Below are 21,716 nucleotides of genomic sequence, written 5' to 3' on the forward strand. Positions count from 1 at the left end.
AGGTAAGAACAAATTATTTAACTTCTGTGAGTCTCAGTGAGTCTTTATTTATATGACAAGGATAATAATAATAAGGATCAGCAATGACTTCTATAAAATGCACAGCACAGTGCCTGGCACACGGGATCTGTCAGTATCAATGTACTGCGTATCAATGCATATCAATATCAATGCATTACCCATTAGTATCATGAGAGGGAAATGACGTTATTAATCTAAAATGTGCAGGCAATGCGTCACCACCACACTGAAAGTATCAACTGACGAGTTACTATGGGTGTGTGACTTAAGGTTCTTCAGAACTATTAGTAGGTCTGTGGCCTTACACAACGTATACATTATGTAGATGTTCCTTATCTAGGTAGTAAGTAGGGTTGAACAAGGAAATTCAGGGGAAGCAAGAACTTATATCTCATATAGACTCTGATTAATTCTGAGCCCTGGTTGGTGCAGTGATAAAGAATCTGCCTGCCAATGGCAGGAGACGCAAGAGATGCAGTTCAGTCCCTGGGTCAGGAAGATCCCCTGGAGAAAGAAATGGCAACCCACTCCACTATTCTTCCCTGGGAAATCTCATGGACAGAGGAGCCTGGTGGGCTATAGTCCATGGGGTCACAAAGAGTTGGATACAACTTAACGACTAAACAAAAACCACAAGAAAAACTAGAGTTTAGCGGACAGAATATATGGCTATTCAAATACTGAGTAAACTCTTTTGACTAGTTAGAATGGTGCTGCCCTGCATTATAGTCTTCTTGGCCAGTACTTGCTGGGACTGAGAGGCCTGGGTGGTGGTGTGGTTGGGGTGTTCTCCTGAATGGGTCTCCAGGGTGCAGGAACAAGTAGTGGTAAATTTCACAAGATTTCTGCAGGACTTTGTTCCCCTTTTCTTACCTTGACAGAGCCCAGGCCACAGGTCGCACCTGGGAAGAGCAGACACCTGCCACAGGGTGTCTGGTGAAAGATAGTTATCCCGCCTGTGCCAGACATGTAGGGAGAGACAGGTTACCGAGGGAGATAAAGAGACTCACAGACATAGCTACTGAAACAGATGAAGGGAAATGACAGCTTGAGCAACAGACAAATTTGTTTAATAGCAAGATCTAGAATAAGAATAAAAAGAAGAAAGCGAGAACGTTACCATTAATTATTTAAAAAAATGTGTGTGTGTTTGGATAGAATGGGACAGGCAGAGGAAGAACAGAAGGTTTACTAAATAACTTTAAAACATTGTCTTTCTTTCATTTTTGGCTTTTTGGCCATTTTGATATCAATATTTTTGTGTACTGTTACCAGTTACCTAGAAATCAATTTTAACAACTCTTAGTACAAATTGAAAATCTTTTTTTATTTGCAGTTTTGAATATATTTATATTGAGTTAAAGCTGGCAATGTTGGCAGATGAATGCCAAAAGTTCTCAGAAAAACAGTGTCCCTATATGTATATAAATAACTTCTAAGTGTTTTAAAATCTACCGCCTCCTGAGACATATAGCTTAGATATTATTATTTTCTAAGTGGGGAAACTTGAGGAGTAAAATGAACTGTTAAAGCCACACACAGAGAGTTCAGCCCAGAGGCTGGAGAGAGCTTACTCCAAATCCAGTATTTTATTTCCATTTTACTATGGCTCTGCTCTTACAAATGCTCTGAAATGTCACGATTAAAAGCACTCAGCTTCACTTTCAAAGCACTTGCTGTCCTTTGAAAGTACAAATCTTCCTAAACACAGAAAGAATTTTCCCCTTAAGAGAATGTGAATATAGCTTCCCTTTAAAATATATTCAGTCTAATATCTATTATGAACTTCTATGGTCCATACATGAGTGTTGTGAAATTCTAATAGGTCCATTCAAAAGGGCTTACATCGAATTTCAGTATTTGGATCAAGTTGAATATAAGCCTTTAAAGTTGACATTTGTATTGGAAAGACTGACAGAGCACAAAACCTATAAAAGTGAAAGTCACTCAGTTGTGTCCCAACTCTTTGTGACCCCAAGGACTATACAGTCCATGGAATTCTCCAGGCCAGAATACTGGACTGGGTAGCCTTTCCCTTCTCCAGGGGATCTTTCCAACCCAGGGATCAAACCCAGGTCTCCTGCATTGAAGGTGGATTCTTTACCAGCTGAGCCACAAGGGAAGCCCACAAAACCTATAAATGGCATGAATGGCTGGGACAGAAATTTTTTTTCAAGTACTTCAAAGGGACACTAGGGTGCAGCATTGTCCCTTTTCTCTACACCAAAGTAATGAAAGCGTTCGGAGGAAACTGAACATAATTAGTGACACAAGGCCAGAAATCAAGAAGTAAAACCTAAAGGCACAAAACGTATCAAGCTTCATGGCTTCTTTTCTATGGGCAACCTAGGATCTTGGGCCTTTGCCAGAAGTGGAACTGGCTTCCCTTGGAAGCAAGTCAAATGTGTTTGTCAAAGGTTCCTTCTGATCCATCTCATGGGCTTCAGCAGTGTTAAGAAGGGTGCAGGAGGCAAACAGCACACCCAAATGGGGTCAGCTAGAAAAAGCAGGACTTCGGTGTCTGACAAGCTGGCTTCAGTCAAGAGTGTTCTTACTTTTAACAAGAGGGTCACGGGTAGGCCTGACTCTCATGGTTCCCTCTTCACGATCACATGCACACAAAACATACTCAACAGGGATAGGCAAGAACAGACGGGAGTTCATCCCTGAATGATCGGAGAACCGGACACCCAGAAGCAGAGTCACGTGCAAGTTTGGTCCTGAGTTGGTCCATCCTACAGAGTGGACAGCAGCAGCAGCAGGAGCAGTCACTGCGGTACCTGTCCTAGACCTGGGAAGCCCCGAGACAGTAAAAGGAGCATGTGTTTTTTTCAGTCCTGAAAGCCACTGTGTCTGACACTCAGCAGTGATGCTGGCACTGACAGAAGCTTGCTGCAGCTGCTTCTAGTCGCTAAAAGAACAAACTCAGGTTCCCGTTTTATCTCAACTGTCTTCAGCAGCTATGCATGAGAAGACAGTGTTAAAGTATAATGTTTTTCTTTAGAGGGACTATTAATCAGTTTTGCAGCCTGAATATCATAATAATCATGGAGATTCCTATCAAATGGTACAGACCAATGACTGGAGCTATTTTTGGTTCTAGAACTCCCATTTCTTTTCTTGCCACTCCAATCCTGATGGAGCTTGGCAAACACACAGAATCCCCACAGGATGCCCTACTGCATGCTCTGTGAGAAGAAAAGTCTCTTCTTCACATTCTAGACACACAGAAGCATCCACAGCCTCACATGCACAAATACGCAAACACTTAATGGAACTCTGAAAATCAACAAGGAGCTACGTCACAGACAACTGGAAACAAAGGATTCGAGCACAAGGAAGGACCTTTAAGTGTCACTTCTCTGGTGAAGAAGAACAAAAAGATGAAACAATTAATGATGAATTACAGTAAGAGTTAGCATTCTCACAAGCGCTTATTATGTATCACCGGGCACCATGTAAGTCCTCAACACAGCATTCGAAGTGACCTTCTCAAGACTGCATAGCTCTTAAGCCACAGACAGAGGAATGGAACCTAGGATTCTCATGTCCTTTTTCAGTGTTCCAAAGAAGAATCAATCAAGTAGCAGACCATCCTTTGCCCAGGAAGACAAAACCAAACAATGTAAAGCCAACCTGGCTGATTACAGAATGTTCAATGGGGACATGAAGCCCAGTGAATAAGGATGGGTTACCAGGCCACTGAGCGCCCCACCCTCTGATGGTGGAAGCATCTGAAAAGACCCCAAGCAGGCAACACAGCAGAACTAAAGAACGGGAGCTCAGCCAAGCAAAGGGGAGCTGCCAAAAGAGCCACACGAGCAACACGCAAGCTTCCAGGGCAGAGCAGTCAGGCCACACGTCATGACGGGCTCTGCACGAAACGGCACGTCTACCACGTCCCCACTCACCACACAAATAGTAACACTGTCTGCAGCAGCAGCTTGGGGTAGGAGAGACAAGAGATAAACGTATTACATGAACGTCAGAGGAAGGTCACCGTAAATGTTCTAATGCTACAGGCACGGATGTAAAATTACAGGTACTACTTACTCCAAGATTTTTCCTAGCTGGTCGACATCTGAACTTCCACGAAAAAGAGGCCTGAAAGAAAGACACACATTAAGCAAGGAATTTTCTCCAGTTACATTTCAATCCTGTCGTCCTGATGATTATTTAATAGAAATCAAAATATTCTTTGGGTGGGGAGTAAGTAACCTTTCATAAATGAAGGTTTTTCTTGCATTCTCCTTATGGTAAGTATTGCCCGGGAATATCTGGTGGTGCCTCACTCCCATGCTGGGTATCCTTTTTTTTTTTAAATTTTTTACTTGTTTATTTTTAGTTTTGGTTGCGCTGGGTCTTTGTTAATGCGTGCTGACTTTCTCTAGTTGTGGAGCACGGGCTCTAGGGTTTAAGGGCTTCAGTACTTGCAGCACGTGGGCTCAGCTGCTCTGTGGCATGTGGGGTCTTCCCAGACCAGGGATTGAACCCATGCCCCCTGGCTTGGCAGGCAGATTCTGAACCACGGGGCCACCAGGGAGCCCCATCCTGAGCATCCTAGTCTTAGTCACCGTAACAACACCGCCACCATCATATACAGGCCCTGGCTTCAAAGTTCTGATTAACTTTGGGATTGCTATCTTACTCTCAAACCAGAGGTATGTGGAATTCTTTGAAATTAGTCTTGGTCAGATCCTTCTCAGAGCACCCTTCCTTTTTCTGTAATTGAAGTATAGCTGATTTATAATACTAGTTTCAAGGGTACAGCAAAGTTTTCCAACTCTTCTCTCTGTATATATGTATATGTATGAACATATGTATGTGTGGGTGTGTGCATGCTCAGTCGCTTCAGTCATGGCTGACCTTCTGTGACCCCAAGGACTGTAGCCCTCCAGGCTTCTCTGTCCATAGGATTCTCCAGGTAAAAATACTGGAGTGGGTTGCCATTTCCTTCTCCAGGGGATCTTCCCAACCCAGGGATCGAACCCGGGTCTCCTGCATTGCAAGCGGATTCTTTTTTAAAAATTTTCATTTATTTATTTTAATTGGAGGATCATTTCTTGACAGTATTGTGGTGGTTTTGGCCATTCACCGACATGAATCACACATGGGTGCACATGTGTCCCCCATCCTGAACCCCTCTCCCACTTCCCTTCCCTACCCCATCCGTCTGTCCCAGAGCACCGGCTTTGAGTGCCCAGCTTCATGCATCAAACTTGCACTGGTCATCTATTTTACATATGGTAATATCCATGTTTCAATGATATTCTCTCAATCATCCCACCCTCGCCTTATGCCACATAGTCCCAAAGTCTGTTCTTTACAGCTGCGTCTCTTTTGCTGTCTTGCATATATGATCAACGTCACTGTCTTTCTAAATTCCATATGTATGCATTAATATACTGTCTTGGTGTTTCTTTTTCTGACTTACTTCACTCAGTATAATAGGCTCCAGTTTCATCCACCTCATTAGAACTGACTCAAATATGTTCTTTTTTATAGCTGAGTGATACTCTATTGTGTGTATGTACCACAACATCCTTATCCATTTGTCTGCCGATGGACATCTACGTTGATTCCACGTCCTGGCTATTGTAAACAATGTGCAGGTGGATTCTTTATTGCTGAGCAACTGGGGAAGCCCAGTATGTATATAAACATATATTTAAATTATTTTCCATTAAAGGTTATGACAAGATATTGACTACAGTTTCCTGTGGTATACAGGAGGTGCACATCTATTTTATGTACAGTAGTTTGTATCTGTTAGCCTCACACCCCTGACTTACCCCCTCCTCCTCTAAGTTTGTGTTCTGGCAGAGCGCCTTTCTTTAATATCACTCTGCTATCACAGTACTTTCTCATGGGTCTCTCTCCTTCCACTTGTCTGGAATGCTGCAGTGAGCTACCTATGGGGCTGTTTTTCCTGATTATACCACGTCCCTTTCTCCCAGTTTATGACAGCTAACTACCACAAGCGCAAAATCCTAACTCTGGGCTTCAGAGGCAATCATGAACGCGCAGGCCTCATTATCTACACTGAGCGTGTAACTGACAACTCACCTGGGGACAAGTGAACTCACCTGGGGACATTTCTGGCACTTTCTTAAGCAGAGAGCAGGGGGTTTTCTAGGTCTGTCCACTAACTTTTGACCCAGTGCTTTACCTGAACCGGTGTCCAGTTAATACATATCTTATTTTATTTTGCATATCCTATGGTATACATGTAAAAGTTCCCTAACTCCTGGTTCAATGAATGACACAAAAGGTATTTTTCAACAGCCATGTGTTTTTAAAAATATGTGCTGCCTATTATCAGAGATATCTTAAAAAATATTACATATCAATTATAAGGCCTTAAACTGGACCCCTTAAATATTTTTACACACAATAAATTAACTTGCTATATAAGCTATATATGGAGACCCCTGCAAAGTCACTGAAGTTTAGTGGCTAGAAGACACCTTAAAATTCCTCAACCATCCTTTCCATTCAGGCCATTGTTCTTGAAAATCATTCTTTTTGTTTGTTTTATTTTTAGCCACACCACAGCTTGAAGGATCTTAATTCCCAGACCAGGGATCAAACCAGTGGCCCCTTCTGTGGATGTGTGGAGCCCTAACCACTGGGCACTAGGGAATTCTCAAAATCGGTTATTTTTAAATGCAGTGGAAGATAATTTATTTGTGGCGTCACGGGTTAGATAGTGTTCGCTTCTGCCCAACCCCCAATTCATGGTGAAGCCCAACCCCAGTGCCTCAGAATGAGACTGTATTTAGATACAGTCTTTAAAGTGTCACTCAGTTGTGTCTGACTCTTTGACCCCATGGACGGTAGCCTGCCAAGCTCCTCTGTCCATGGAGTTTTCCAGGTAAGAACACTGGAGTGTGTTGATTCCTTCTCCAGGGGCTCTTCCTGACCCAGGGATTGAACCTGGGTCTCCTGCATTGCAGGTGGATTCTTTACCACTGAGCCATCAGGGAAGTCCAATTTAAAGTAACAGGTAAGTTCAAATGAGGTCACAAGGATGGGCTCCAATCCAGCCTGAGTGGAGTCCTTCTGAGATGAGGAGTCCAGAGGCACGCATGCCCACAGAGAAGTGATAACATGAGCACACAGCAGAAGGTGAGCCAAGGAGAGCGCTCTCTGAGAAACCCAACCGTCTGACACCTTGATCCTGGGCTTTCAGGCTCCAGAACTGTCAGAAGACAAACTTCTGTTGTTGAAGCCACTCAAGTCTTCAGTATTTTGTTGCAGCAATCCTAGTGAACTAACACAGACATCACTAATGCAGCCAAATTAGTAAAGAATTTTGGAGTTGGCGAGATTCCTTGGGAGTCCCATGACTGAGACGCCATGCTCCCAGGGCAGTGGGCCTGGGTTTGATTCCTAGTCAGGGAATTAGATCCCACATGCTGCAACAAAGAGTTTGCTTCCCGCAACTGACGATCCCACATACTGCAACTAAGACCTGGCACTGCCAAATAAATAAGCATTAAAGAAGTTATGGGGTTGGTTCTAAACGACATCCAGAGAGGTCTTAAAAGATAGCAAGGTGAGAAGTGAAAGATTCTGAAAAGCTCAATAATGGACTCTTAACAGCTATGATTTATACAGCACTGGTGTTGTATCTGACATAGTGCCATGGGCGGCCCTAACATCATCTCATTTAATTCTCACAAAAAGTTCAGGAGCAAGACAGTATATTACTGTCATCCCTATTTTCTGATGAGGAAACTGAGGACTGGAGAAGTTTCATGACTTACCTGAGCACTCATAACAAACTGCAGACTTAAAATTCAGACCAGGTCTGCTCTGCCCCAGGGCCGGATGCTTCATTACTATGTTGTAATACTTTGATTTTGGTTACTAATGTTCTCTGCAATCACTGACGTCACTTTAGCTGAGCCTCTAGGGTGAAGCAGCACAGGGATGCTTGACGGGCACTTTGTAGAGAACCTGATGTCTTGTAAGTGGGTGCCTATGGGTTTTTATAAAGAATTCTTTGTTTGTCTCTTAATGGCTGGGTCTTCGTTGCTGCACGTTGGCTTTCTCTACTTGCAGTGCAAGGGCTTCTCACTGTGCGGGCTTCTCTTGTGAAGCTCGGGCTCTAGGGCACGCAGGCTCATGCAGTAGTTGGGGGCTTCTCACTGTGGGGGCTTCTCTTGTTGTGGACCTTGGGCTCTAAGACACGGGGGCTCATGCAGTACTTGTGGCGTGAGGGTTTAGTTGCCCCTGGGCATGTGGAATTTTCGTGGACCAGGGATCAAACCCACATCCTCTGCATTGGCAGGTGGATTCTTAACCACTAGACTACCAGGGAAGTCTGTCTATGGGATTCTTACATTGCTTTGCAAGAGTCCAACTATCTTTAAATTCTTGCTCTACCTGAAAAAGGAACAAAGCAATTCACCAGATCAAGGCTTTCTATCCTCTTTATAAAAACTTACTGACTGATGGCCCTTCTAGATCTTTAAATTCTTTCTACAGCCCAATCTTTTATAGCTGTTTAGCTAGTGCATCTTCGTGGATATATCATCTTTTAATTCTTTGGAAAGCACAGAACTCAAGTCGCACAGAATTAACAGTTCTCTTTCTTTTCACACTCACCTATTTCTTTAAAGCTAAGTATAGCCGACATTAGATTTGGGAACAGAAACAAAAGTCCCCTCCTTGTTAAGCAAGTATCTGAGATGGCTGGAGTGGTGAGGGTGCCAGGTCAGTAAGCACAGAGGAACAGGGAGCATCAGTCTAATCTGCTGAGCTGGTTAAGTTGCTATGTCAACATGCCAAGCCCCTCACCCTTCATGAAAAAGACTGGTATCCACAAGCATGAGTGAAATTACTTGTGAGGATTATGGAGCAGTTTAAAATAAGGATGTTGGCATAGCTATTGGGAAACAGACAAAGCAGATTAAATTGAATGGATGTTTCTAGGCAAAGGCGTGAAGACGTCTCTTTCTTAGGGGTCGGTACTGAGACCTCTCAGCCTGAAGCTCGGCTGTAACGGGAGTGGCTCTTGTCCTTACTGTTTCGGTTTTCAGCTCTCCTCTGGCAATATTCTTTTTTTTTTTTTGCTGGTTCCGGTATGCATTTGAGCTTGCTCTATCTTATCTTACATTTGCTACATGTTTTAACAGAGGACGTTCAAGTCAGGTTGTCTACCATATTGTAAGAACTTGTAGTCTTATCTCTATTGGTTGGACTTGGCCCATGAAATGAAAAGTGCCCTGCATTCTTGCGTTAGGACTGGCTCATCACTTTGGCTTCCTTTAATAAGGGCAGCAAGCAGAAGGTCTGGATCATAACCATTCTTCTGTGAGTACTCAGCAAAACATGCCAGGGCATACTAGAAACTCAGGGGCTACAAAACGGTGTGGAACTCAAATTGCCTTTGCCACTTTGGGAAGTCTTGGTGTGCGATTCTGAGATCTATTAACTTCTCTTTGCAGCAGATGTGGGTTGGCTTGAGTTATACGGAGCAACTAACCCTGACTGCTGGCAATTTAGCGTCTATAAATTGGATCTATGGATCTTTAGATGCAAAGAAATAGTCACAAGACAGAGAAGGGGTATTAGGCCTAACTGGAACTGGTACTCTCAGCTGACCAAGAGGTTGGTCATGCGTTCAAATTCTTAAAATCACCTATTCGGTTTTTGGCTGAGAATTTGGAATAGTTTGTATGAGGTGGTTTTATGATAAAGGATGCTGTGTACATCAGGATCATGGAGAAGGACAATGGGTTTAGAGGAGAGATGAAACCTTTCATCATGAACTGCTGGCTGTGCTATGGTGGCGTATGGAGATGTGAGAATAAGATCACCCTAGGGACTTTCCCTGGTGCTTCTCTGGTGGCTCAGATGGTAAAGAATCTGCCTGCAGTGCAGGAGACCCAGGTTCAATCCCTGGGTCAAGAAGATCCCCTGGAGAAGGGAATGGCAACCCACTCCAGTATTTCTGCCTGGATAAGCCCATGGAGAGAGAAGCCTGGTGGGCTTCAGTCCATGGGTTCTCAAGGAGTCAGACGTGACTGAGCAACTAACAAGGACCTTATTCTATCTTTAAATAAGGCTCTTTGGTAAGAAGTCTCAGCTGGATCAGGTATGCATGCACCATGAACTGAAGAAACATACAGGGCTGATATTTTCATCGAGATTATTTTGAATATTTCTTCCTCCTTCAGATTAGCTGAGATAAATAGGCTTCAATTCATATAATTTATGGCATATTGTAGGTGGACAAATATGAACATAATCTTTGATTTAGTGATTACTGCCTTGAACAATTGCTGACACACACACATGTATGAGTCGGACTTGGTTGGTTCTTTATTACCATAAACTAGAGTTAAGTGGGAAGGAAGTAAAGGGTTGAAGGAGCACGACAGGGGAGAATAAAAGACACAGAAAGACCGAAAGACTGAGACTAAGAGAGACAACCTGAGGAGGTCCACAGAATTTTAAACTGTTTCTTCCCACTGCCTAAGAAGCTACCTCTCATGGAAATCTTAGGGTGCACTGATAGAGGCTCCCCTTGAAGAATGAAAATGGAAAAGGAATGCCCTCTTATATTCATGAGACAGAGTCTCATCAAAGATAAAATCACACAGGGACTTCCCTGCTGGTCCAGTGGCTAAGACTCCACTCTCCCAATGCAGGGGGACTGGGTTTGATCCCTGCTTAGGGAACTAGATCCCATATGCCACAACTAAGAGTTTGAATGTTACAACTTAAGACCCGGCACAGATAAATAGATAAATTAGACAAATAGTTTTCTTAAAAGATAGTCATATATTAAAAAAAAATCACGGTGGAAGCAGGGAGAGATCTACAAAGCTATTCTAATTTTGTCTGGTTTTGGACATAAGACTCCCAGGTGACATATGAATTCTTTTGGACTAATTACTTAAAAACATAGTTATCAACAGAGATATTCTGTTGAAGGTAGGAAATCTGAAGCTTGTCTTTATATTTTAAAAAATAATTCCTATATACATATTTTTGGGGTGGGAGGTTAAATAATGAAATAGAAAGATTACTATTACCAAAAACGTCCGAAAATAGAGTGCAATTGCTTGACGGGATTAACATGTTAAAAAATCCTTCTATTATACAGAATGTTACTTAAGGTAACTTTTATGCATTTTACTATATAAAAACCTACAATTACTTTTAATGGCTGAGTACTGTTCCACTGTATACATGTACCACATCTTCTTTATCCAGTTCTATGTTGATGGACATTTACGTTGCTTCTATGTCTTGGCCAATGTAAAGAGTGCTACTGTGAACACTGGGGTACATGTATGTTTTTGAATTAGGGTTTTCTCTGGGTGTCTGACCAGTAGTGGGATTGCCAGTCATAATGCTTTTCAGTAGTTTAACCAAGTGGTTGGGGAACAGTGCATAAATGTTACTTAAGGACCTTTGTTCAATCTAAGCTTCATCAATCCATTTCCAATTTTATGCCTACATCCCTTTTCTCTTCCTCTTGTTTATCAGCCTCCTTTTTCTCCAAAAGATTTTCTCCACCGTCTCTGGGACTTTTACAGTCTCTTGCATAAACTCTCCTTCTGTTTCTCATGCCCCTGAGCCTCCTTCTATTTTGAATTCCCAGATAAACTTCCAGAAGGACTTTGCCCATGCTACCCTTTGAAGCCAACTTATTTGACAAGATATGTAATATTTGGAGGAAAACATCTGAAACTGAACATGGCTATGTTTTTATAAAAGAGGATTTTACATGATTTCCGAGTATTCAAATATCTTTCTTCATCATTATACTTGATAATAGTTAATGCTGATAAAATAAATTCTATGAAAGGCATACATTTTCATTTATACGTATAAACTTTTCTCTTTTTCCTAACCAAAGGGAGATTACTATAAAATACAATGGCAAACTGCATTCACTTCAAACCATAGCAAAGTCATTTTCCTTTTCATATCACCGTTGTGCCAAAATAAATGTAGACTCTGGGTTTTTTTTAAAACCCAAGGATTTCTCTAAGGCCTTCTTAAATTTGTGAGAGGTTAAGCCTTAACATGGGCTTCCAGGTGGTGCTAGTGGTAAAGAACCTGTCTGCCAGTGCAGGAGACCTAAGAGATGAGCGTCTGATCCCTGAGTCAGGAAGATCCCCTTGAGGAGGGCTTGGTAATCCACTCCAGGTTCTTGCCTGGAGAATCCCCATGGACAGAGGAACTTGGTGGGCTAGAGCCCATGGGGTCGCAAAGTTGGACACAACTGAGCGACTTGGCACGCACACATGCAAGCCTTAATGCTCCCCCCAACCTTAACCATGGTGACTTCTCAGGATATATGCTGACTGGGGACAGGGCATAGACTTTGGAGATAGACTGTTCTGGGTGGGAATCCCTACTCAGCCACTTCTCCCTGTAAGCCCTTAGGAAAGTCATTGAGCCTCTTTAAACCTTGATTGCTTCATTGGTAAAAACGTCCAGCTTATAGACAGACCCATAATAAGCAGCGGCTAAATACACAGGCTTTCTCACACTTACATACGGTAGACGTTCCTTGTTCTGGCCACTATTACTCACAGATGACAAGGTAAAATATTGAGCATGATGGGTAAGAAAGGAAGAGGATGTCCGTCAGTGTGGTGGTTGCCCAAGTCAAACCTCAGAGTCCTTCCTCTGGAGTCACTATATATTCTCTGCATCTGTAATGGGGCTTCCAGGTGGCACTAGTGGTAAAGAACCTGCCTCCCAGTGCAGGAGACACGGGTTCGATCTCTGGGTCGGGAAGATCCCCTGGAGAAGGAAATGGCAACCTACTCCAGTACTCTTGCCTGGAGAATCCCATGGACAGAGGAGCCTGGCAGGCTACAGTCCCTGGGGTCGCACAGAGTCGGACATGACTGAGTGACTTAGCAGGCACATCTGTTATAACGCGGAACACTTTTATCATCAAGAAAATAAAAAGTGAATGTCAAATTTTCCTAGTGAAGATTAAACTCATTTTGGATTGGCAATATCCTTTCCTCTTCTGAATGTAAGTTTGGCAAAATTGCTTATCATTATCAGTGAAGTGAATTTTCTTGGGTCAAATTACAAAAGGGGACCGAGTTTCAGACTACATGCCTTTTTAAACAAACAACTAAAAGAACGTATAAATATTATTCATAATCTCAATGGACAGTGCAAAACAATGTTTAGAATTAGGATATGTTTTCTAGCAGACAAGACGTTTATGGTGATATGTCTGTTATAGGAAGGAAATGATTCATGCATAATGGAAGATCAAAGATTTTGTTTAGTTACAATACTTTCATTGTACTAAAAAGATGAGAGTGTCATGGATCAGCCTATAGAACACCTCTGTAACCTGCATTTGACCTGCAGTTATGCTTTAACTGCTATCTTTCTTGACTAGTAGAGGAATTTTACACACTCATAAAATGACCTGTCGGAAAATATTACCCAGAAGAATGTCTGCTCTTTTATACTTATAACTCATGTTCAGTTCTAAAGCGGTTATCAATGAAGTTAAAAATGACACCTAGACATATACCCAAGAGTGCTGAAATGTCCTTACAAAAAACTGGAAGGACAGATGTCCTTACAAAAAATTGTACATGAATGTACAAAGCATATTCATATTCATAATAACCAAAAGGAAGAAAGTACCCAGATGTCCATCAACTGATAAAGGGCTAGACAGAATGTGATATTGCCATACACCGGAGTATCATTCAGTCATACAAAGGAATGAAATGCTGCTGTAACGTGGCTGACCCTTGAGAACATTATGCCGAATAAAAGAAGTGAGTCACAAAATACCACGTGCTGTATGGTTCCATTTATATAGAAGAGACACATCTAGAGAGTCAGAAAGGAGACCAGTGGTTGCCTAGGACAGGGCCTTGTCGGGAAATGAGAAGTGGCTGCTAATGAATGTGGGGTTTCCTTTTAGAGTGATGAAGACACTCCTAATGCTCACTGTGCTGACAGTTGCACGACTCTATGGATACACTACACTAAAAACCACTGAACTATAAAACTGTTATTGGGGAATTGTATGGTATGTGAGTTATAGGTCCATAAAGCTCTTTTTAAAAAGTAGTTAAATTATTTCCAAGCAAACATTACAGATTCAGGACAGAAAAACAAAAACTGCTAAGAAAACTGCTTTAGGGCTAAATATATGAAAAGTACAAGGTATTAAAGTACAGTGATAGACATTTCTTCTACCACATATTCAATCACATACTCATTTGGAGAGAAGTGCTTTGGAAGTTCTGAATAATCTACTAGTATCTGAATCTCCGCAAATACCTGATTTATCAGATTAGGGTTATATAATAACCCCTCCCCAAATGTCTATGGATTAAAAAAGACACTCAGAAAACTATCTAATGCTTTCCTATGGATGGTGATATTATGGGTGATTTTTCTCCCCTGCATTTTTCTACTGTCTTGTACTAAGCAGGTATGAGCATGTGTATGAGCTCAGTCACTCAGTCATGTCTGACTCTTTGCAACCCCGTGGACTATAGCCCACCAGGCTCCTCTGACCATGGGATTCTCCAGGCAAGAATACTGGGGTGGGCTGTCATTTCCTTCCCCAATGCATGAAAGTGAAAAGTGAAAGTGAAGTCGCTCATTCATGTCCGACTCTTCACAACCCCATGGACTGCAGCCTACCAGGCTCCTCTGACCAAGAGATTTTCCAGGTAAGAGTACTGGAGTGGGGTGCCACTCATTGCCTTCTCTGCATCGAACCTGGGGCACCCAATACTGGAATGTTGAGTCTTAGCCACTGGACCACCAGTGAAGTCCTGAGCATCAGTTATTTTTTAAAATCCGAAGGCAAAGTCCCCAACATGGCTTGCCATATACCGCACGGACTTGATCTGTTCATCTCACTTCTTCATTCCCCACTCCTGGGCTAATCACTTCTACCTCATTTACTTGTTGGTCTCTACAGCCAAACCAGAAGCTCCCCGAGGACAGGATCAACCTCTACTTGCTTCTATATCTAGGGCACATAACTTTCTGTCCATAATTGGCACTCATTAAATACATATGGAATGGTTACCATTCCTTCTATTAAGAAGGCTTTCCTCTCTAGTCTTTCCATAAAGTTCAGTCTCGCACGTCTCCAAATTCACTTCCTTGGTTCATCTCTCGCTAATTCAAGTGTGAGCATGTGTGTTTGCACAGATACGTATGTGTGAATAGATGTATACACAGTCAGAGCTGAAACCGGATTTGATTTCTTAGCGCTGTATCCATTTATGCTTTACTGGCTCTGTGGTGCTAGGCAATATCTGCAAACAGTGTGTATTTAAAAACCACGCGGCCTGATGATTAGTCCCCTAAATCTGAAATCTTGCCAAAACCAGCAGAGAAGCAGCAAGAGGCCTGTGTGGGTAGAACTTTTGCCCTGGCGGGCTTACTTCATCAAGGTATGCAGGACAGGGATGGGCTCCTTGGAAGACAAAGAAAGAGGCAAGTGCAGGAAGGGCAGCAAAGGGGAAACAGAGAGTGAGGGATTAACGAGGGTGTGGCGGGGGAAGAGGAGCTCGAAGAAAGCCAGCCCAGGGAGGAAGAAGGGCCGGCGGAGAGGAACATATGAAAAGTCCAAGTAATAAAAAAGAAAGGACTGGGGCAAAAAGAACCTGAGATGAAGCTCTGTCGGTAAGGGAGGTGCTCTTGACAGCAAAAACCAGATGAACACAAGTTACAGGGTGCTGCCATTTCTGTGCACGGCAGGGGACACTCAGTCTGGTCATTTCCTTAAAAGTAAATAGCTGAATTCATTTTCACTGGTTACCAGCTGTGAATAATTTATTTCTCCACAGAGGGCTCATATTTAGTGGACTGTGAGTAACTTCCTTGAGAGAAGAAGAGAAGGGGAGAGAAAGAGGAAAACTCCAATGGTTTTCGACTCAAAACGGCCAATTAAACTAGAGCTCACCCAACCACTTGAGATTTCTGAAACATTACAAAACTTACGAATTAATATTTTTACTGACTTAGTCAATTTTATACATGACTAAGAAATCCTAAGCAGTCATTAAGATGTAAAAAAGTCACTTCTAATTATCTGAACAAATGTTAAGTATCTACCATTTGCCAGAAACTATTATTCCTCGTATATACTTATTTAATGAAAGAATTGCCTTTCTCTTCTCCTAGTCTTAGGGTACCTGGGCTGATATAACAAAATCATAGGCCGGGTGGCTTCAACGACTGAAGTTGATAACCTGAAGCTCTGGAGACTGAGAAGTCCTAGAAGAAAGTGCCAACATGATCGATTTCTGATGAGGACCCTCTTCCTGGTTTGCAGATCACCTTCTCATTGCATTACTTATATGATGGACAGAGAGAGCAAGTTCTCTGGTGTCTCTTTTTAGAAGGGCACTAATCTCCTCATGGGTGCTTCACCCTCATGACCTCATCCAACTCTAATTAACTCCTGCTGCTGCTGCTGCTGCTGAGTCACTTCAGTCATGTCCGACTCTGTGTGACCCCATAGACAGCAGCCCACCAGGCTCCCCCATCCCTCGGATTCTCCAGGCAAGAACACTGGAGTGGGTTGCCATTTCCTTCTCCAATGTGTGAAAGTGAAAGTGAAGTCGCTCAGTTGTGTCCGACACTTAGCGACCCCACGGACTGCAGCCTACCAGGCTCCTCCATCCATGGGATTTTCTAGGCAAGAGTACTGGAGTGGCTAAAGGCCCCATTTCCAAATCACATCAAATTAGGGGTTAGAGCTTCAACATCTGAATTTTGAAGGGGACACAAACATTCAGTCCATAATACTTCCTTCCTCAAGTTATTAAATACAATACCTCTCCTACCTTTAAAATTAGAAGGCTGGGTTGGCATATTTTGGTCCAATAGAGACAACAAACAAGATTTGTCTCATTCTATGTCTGGGATTCAAGTATTTATTTCATGTAATTTCCAAGAATTTTTCTTGCCAAATAACATGTTTGTTACTCTCCCAGTGCCTCCCTTATCTCTTGCTGTCTAATCACTCTGCTTATCAGGGGAAGTTTTTAAAAAAATTAATTTATTATTTATTTATTTTTGGTGGCACTGGGTCTTTGATGCTGCACACGGGCTTTCTCTAGTTGCAGAGAGCAGGGGCTACTCTCAAGTTGCGGTGCATGGGTTTCTCATTGTGGTGGCCTGTCTTGTTGTAAAGCATGGGCTCTAAGGCATGTGGGCTTCAGTAGTGGCAGTACATGAGCTTAGTTGCCTTGTGGCATGTGGGATCTTCCCAGACCAGGGATTGAACCCAAGTCCCCTGCATTGGCAGGTGGATTCTTAACCACCGGACCAGCAGGTGAAGTCCATCTTAAGGGGAACCTTAAGTTCCCCTTAAGAACAGGGGATCTTAAGGCAGGAAAGAAATGATCAGGTAACTGAGCATTTCTAAAGGCTAGGTTACTCCCTGCATTACTGCATTTTCATCCTCAGTCTAACCTAAAGTCAGACAACTAGCAAGTACTAGTATAACTTTGCATTTGAAACAAAGCTTGAGAATCAGGCGTTTGTATTAGTATTACTGATTACTAGGAACCTGGAGGCAAGTCCAGGATCTGGGACTTCCCATGGAATCACCTCTTCTTTTATAAGTCAGACAGCTCAGGTTCAATGCCCTGGGGAAGGCGATCTTCTGTCTCTTCATATAACTATAGAGCCTGTATAACTCTCTTCCTCCCTTATGGAAATTCGACCTGTAATATGCACTGTATTTTGAGTTGGCCTTGGTATTGAAAAACTTTAATGACGACATGCTGGAAGATCATTTGGGGCAAGGGTGATCGGTGGCATGTGGAGACACAGAAAGGATTATCAGAGATTACCAGGAACACTTGGCAAAAGCAGTGCCAGAGATTGATTGGTGGTGGTTTCGTTGCTAAGTCATGTCTGACTCCTGAGACCCCACAGACTGTAGTCGGCTAGGCTTTAATTACTAACTGCGCTCAGGGCTTATCAATGACCTTCACTCTGCAGAAATGTGAACTAGAACCATCACTTACCCAAACTAGAACCTCATCACATAATAAAATCATTCTGTCCCACAATTCCTAGCCTTTTTTAATACTGTGCCTTCCTGGGAGAGAAAGAAAACCTATATGAGGGAGCTGGCTGGGTGGGAATCTTGGCACCTCTGTTCTTCAATACTGGCCATGTGGTGGGGCACCCATGAACAGGGTGACCAAGTGACCCAGTATGCCCAGGATGGTTCCACTTTTAGCACTAAAAATCCTGTATCCAGGGAAACCTCTTTGTCCCAGGGAGACCCAGTACAAAAAGTTATAGTAAAAGCAAAAAAAAAAAAGACTAATTTTTTAAAAAGTATCTTTGTTATTTCAGAGGTCTTTTGTAAACAATCAAAACTGATCAAACTGATCTCTCAAAACAGTAAGAATGAAGGTGGTCCAAAGAGACAAGTTTGTTCTTGTTTTTCCTAGTAACTCACACAAAAATTCAATTTGCTATCACTCCGTCTTAGCAAAAGACCCTGTGAAACTGTACACATCTTGCCCAGGGAAAGAGCACTGCCTGCGGTTTAATCTGCCTGGCCAACTCAACTGGTTGAGGGAGGTGCATATCTAAGTGTTCGTCTCTCAGTCGTGTCCGACTCTTTGAGACCCCATGGACTGTAACCATCCAGGCTCCTTGTCCATGGGATTCTCCAGGCAACAATACTGAGTGGGTTGCCGTTCCCTTCTCCAGGGGATTTTCCCAACCCAGGGACCGAAGCTGGGTCTCTTGAATTGCAGGCAGATTCTTTACCATCTGAGCCACCAGGGAAGCCCCGCATAATCTAAAGGGGAGACACAGCTAGGAGGACAAAGAGGATGCCTCTTGCCCAGGGTGACTGATGATAGTGACAGGCTGTGAGCCAGGTTGAGTGAGATGATTCTGAAATGCTACCTAGGTGCAGTGGGCTTTCTCGGTGTCTCAGCAGCAAAGAATCTGCCTTCAATCTAGGAGATGCAGGTTTGATGCCCTGGAGAAGGAAACAGCAACCCACTCCAGTATTCCTGCCTGGAGAACTCCAAGGACAGAGGAGCCTGGAGGGCTACAGTGCATGGGGTCGCAACAAGTCAGCTACAACTGAGCGACTAACACTTGGTGACTCAACAACGACCACCGAGGAGCAGTAGGAGAGGTGCTGTGATTAATCAGCGACATGTGCCATGGAGAACAAACTAGCTGTGTGAGCCAAGGTGGCCCATGAGGGTCAAGCTTTCTCTGTCTGGTAGGCAGACATCAAAGCAACACACAATGAGCTTAAGGTAGAAAATGTTAAAGTAAGCCCACTGAATAGTGACATAGTCCAATAGCAAATATTACTTAAAGTTACGGTAAGAAAACTGTTGCTTTCAAAACCACTCTTCCTTTTAGTCTTTGAATCCACTGGTCATGTCTTTGACACAACAATTTCTGCCAAAGAGAGTTTTATGGGCTCTCATGTGGGTGTGGCTCTGAGCAGATAATTATAATTACCTCTATGCTCATATGCACATGCTCTCTCTTGCAAACACTCTAATACTGACATCAGCCAGCTGTCAGCAAAATGATGCATAATCCAAGGCTGCAAGTTTTAATGTTGATTTTGGGGTAACATAATCACTAGAAATTTTCTGCAACAGATGTGTGTCTATTGGTTGAAGTGGCTTATTAAAAAAAAAAAAAAAAAGCAGTTTTTTTTCTCAAAAGGGAACCAAAAGTATCACTCATACAGTATTACAAATGATCCAAAAATATCCTCAAATTGGATTCAATCATTAGTTAAAAATACTTTCCAAATGGTGGAAAACCGATTTTCTCATTTTTTCCTTAAAAAAAAAAAAAAAAAATCTGCTTAGCATACAAATATGGGCACTGGCCACAGAATGTCAGTGAAGTTTATCTATATGTCTCTAGTAATGAAAGATTAATGTGATCAATCAACAAAAGTTAGCATTTCTTTTCTCAGGATAAATTTCTACTGACCTCAGAGCCAGCTGAATTTTTTAAAAAGGCTTACTTCTTGTGTTTATATTTTTAATGATGGGCAGCTACTTTAAAAATAAAATTTTCTTCTGATTATGAAATATACATGTATTGTAGAAAAATTGAAAAATACAGCAAACCAATTAGAAGAAATCAAACTATCATTTCTTTTCTCTTTTTATATGGAAGCAGTTAAGATGGGATCTCTAAAGGTCTCTTTCAAACAAACTTAGATGGCATCATACTCCAGACCAGGATCGGAATCCTGGCTGTACAGTCCTTGGTTTAAACAAGAATAAAAAGACAAGACAGTGGTTGGCCGTCAAAACAAAGCTGAGACTGAATATGACTCAAGCCTCTATGAAGAAAAGAATCAAGGACATATTTAAAAAAATTATTTTTACACACATTTTGACCTACCCTTTTAGAGTTGCTATTTTACAACAAGGAACAGTTCAAATCCTTTCCCTTTACTCCTTTGTAAATGGTCAAGACAACTAGTATCCTGTATGAATATAATATTCCTATCCAGAACATTTTGGTTGGAATCCAATAATGTGTGATAATTTAACAATTTAGCACAGGAAGCAAAGCCCATAACATTCCTTAGAAATTTCACAGACTATCTAGACAGAACACAACCATTTGAACAGTATTTTTTTCCCAGTGATATTTGAAGAATGCAATTTTTCATGGTGGACACAGTGGGTTTGTGACGGATGCAAATTCAGATAGGAATAAAACACAATTAAATGATTCATACTCTAGCATTATGCTTCCACGGACTTTTATTTCTGCGCGGGTCAAACAAAGGAAAGTTGGTGTTTGACAACTGTGGATGACTCATCAGAGGAAGTTCTTACCATATGGATGTGCTTGTTGAAATAAAGTTGGTTAACAAAGCTCGCCTTTTTTCTCCCTGTGGGCCAGTGAGGGTTTCGTTTTAGGAAATGGAAGTGTCAATGTGGACAAACTGTCCTGAAGTATTTATAGCATAATGTGTCGTTTCCTTCAACTGCCTCTGAACAAAGAATACGTGAATGGAAAATAAGATCTGAATTTCTTTCACTCATGTCATCTGAATGGTATTCTGTTTACAAAAGCTACGTTGCACTCTGACATGCATTAATATATAATGTGGTAGGAAAGTGGTGCAGTGACAGTGGACTGTGCTATGGCTTCCCAATTAATTTTTAGAGCCCTTTATTCATTAAGGATGTTATGCCTTTGTCATACTCACTGCAAACATTTTCTCCCAGTTTACCATATGCTCTGAAACTCTGCAGCATCTTTATTTTTTTGATGAACAGAAGCTTTCAATTTTTATATAGTCAAAAATATATTAACATTTTTCTTTGTTTTTAATGCCTTGAAAGTCTAGCTCCACTTTAGAGGCATCGATATTTTCTATAGCTTCTTTATACTTTTACAGTTTCATTTTTAATATATAAATCTTTAAGCCATCTGTTACTTGCTCTGTGGTAAGGAACACAGAGAATCTAATCAGATTACCATTTCCCCCCCCAGGGAGTTGGTCAGTTGCTGTACCTCATTTGTTGAACCAGCTATTCTGTCTTCCAGGATTTGTGATTTATGATAAATTATAACACTTCCTGGATTGGAGTTTTTTTGGGGGGCTGTCTATTCTGTTCCATTAATGTCTGTCATTTCTTCTGCTGGAACCAAACTGTTTTTATTATTCTGGCTGC

At 42.0% G+C, this 21,716-nt stretch overlaps 1 protein-coding gene across 1 annotated transcript in view; it reads right to left on the reverse strand.

The window, feature by feature from the left end:
- CDK6 (cyclin dependent kinase 6) overlaps positions 1-21,716 on the reverse strand; it is a 266,251-nt gene that overhangs the window by 17,665 nt on the left and 226,870 nt on the right. The window contains exon 6 of the mRNA XM_055420428.2: positions 4,075-4,125. Coding sequence (XP_055276403.2) covers positions 4,075-4,125 — 51 coding nt within the window. The remainder of the gene's footprint in view (positions 1-4,074; positions 4,126-21,716) is intronic.

The sequence above is a fragment of the Moschus berezovskii genome, chromosome 3, assembly GCF_049115385.1.
Source record: "Moschus berezovskii isolate FMDL1 chromosome 3, NW_MosBer_1.0, whole genome shotgun sequence".
NCBI classification, from domain to species: domain Eukaryota; kingdom Metazoa; phylum Chordata; class Mammalia; order Artiodactyla; family Moschidae; genus Moschus; species Moschus berezovskii.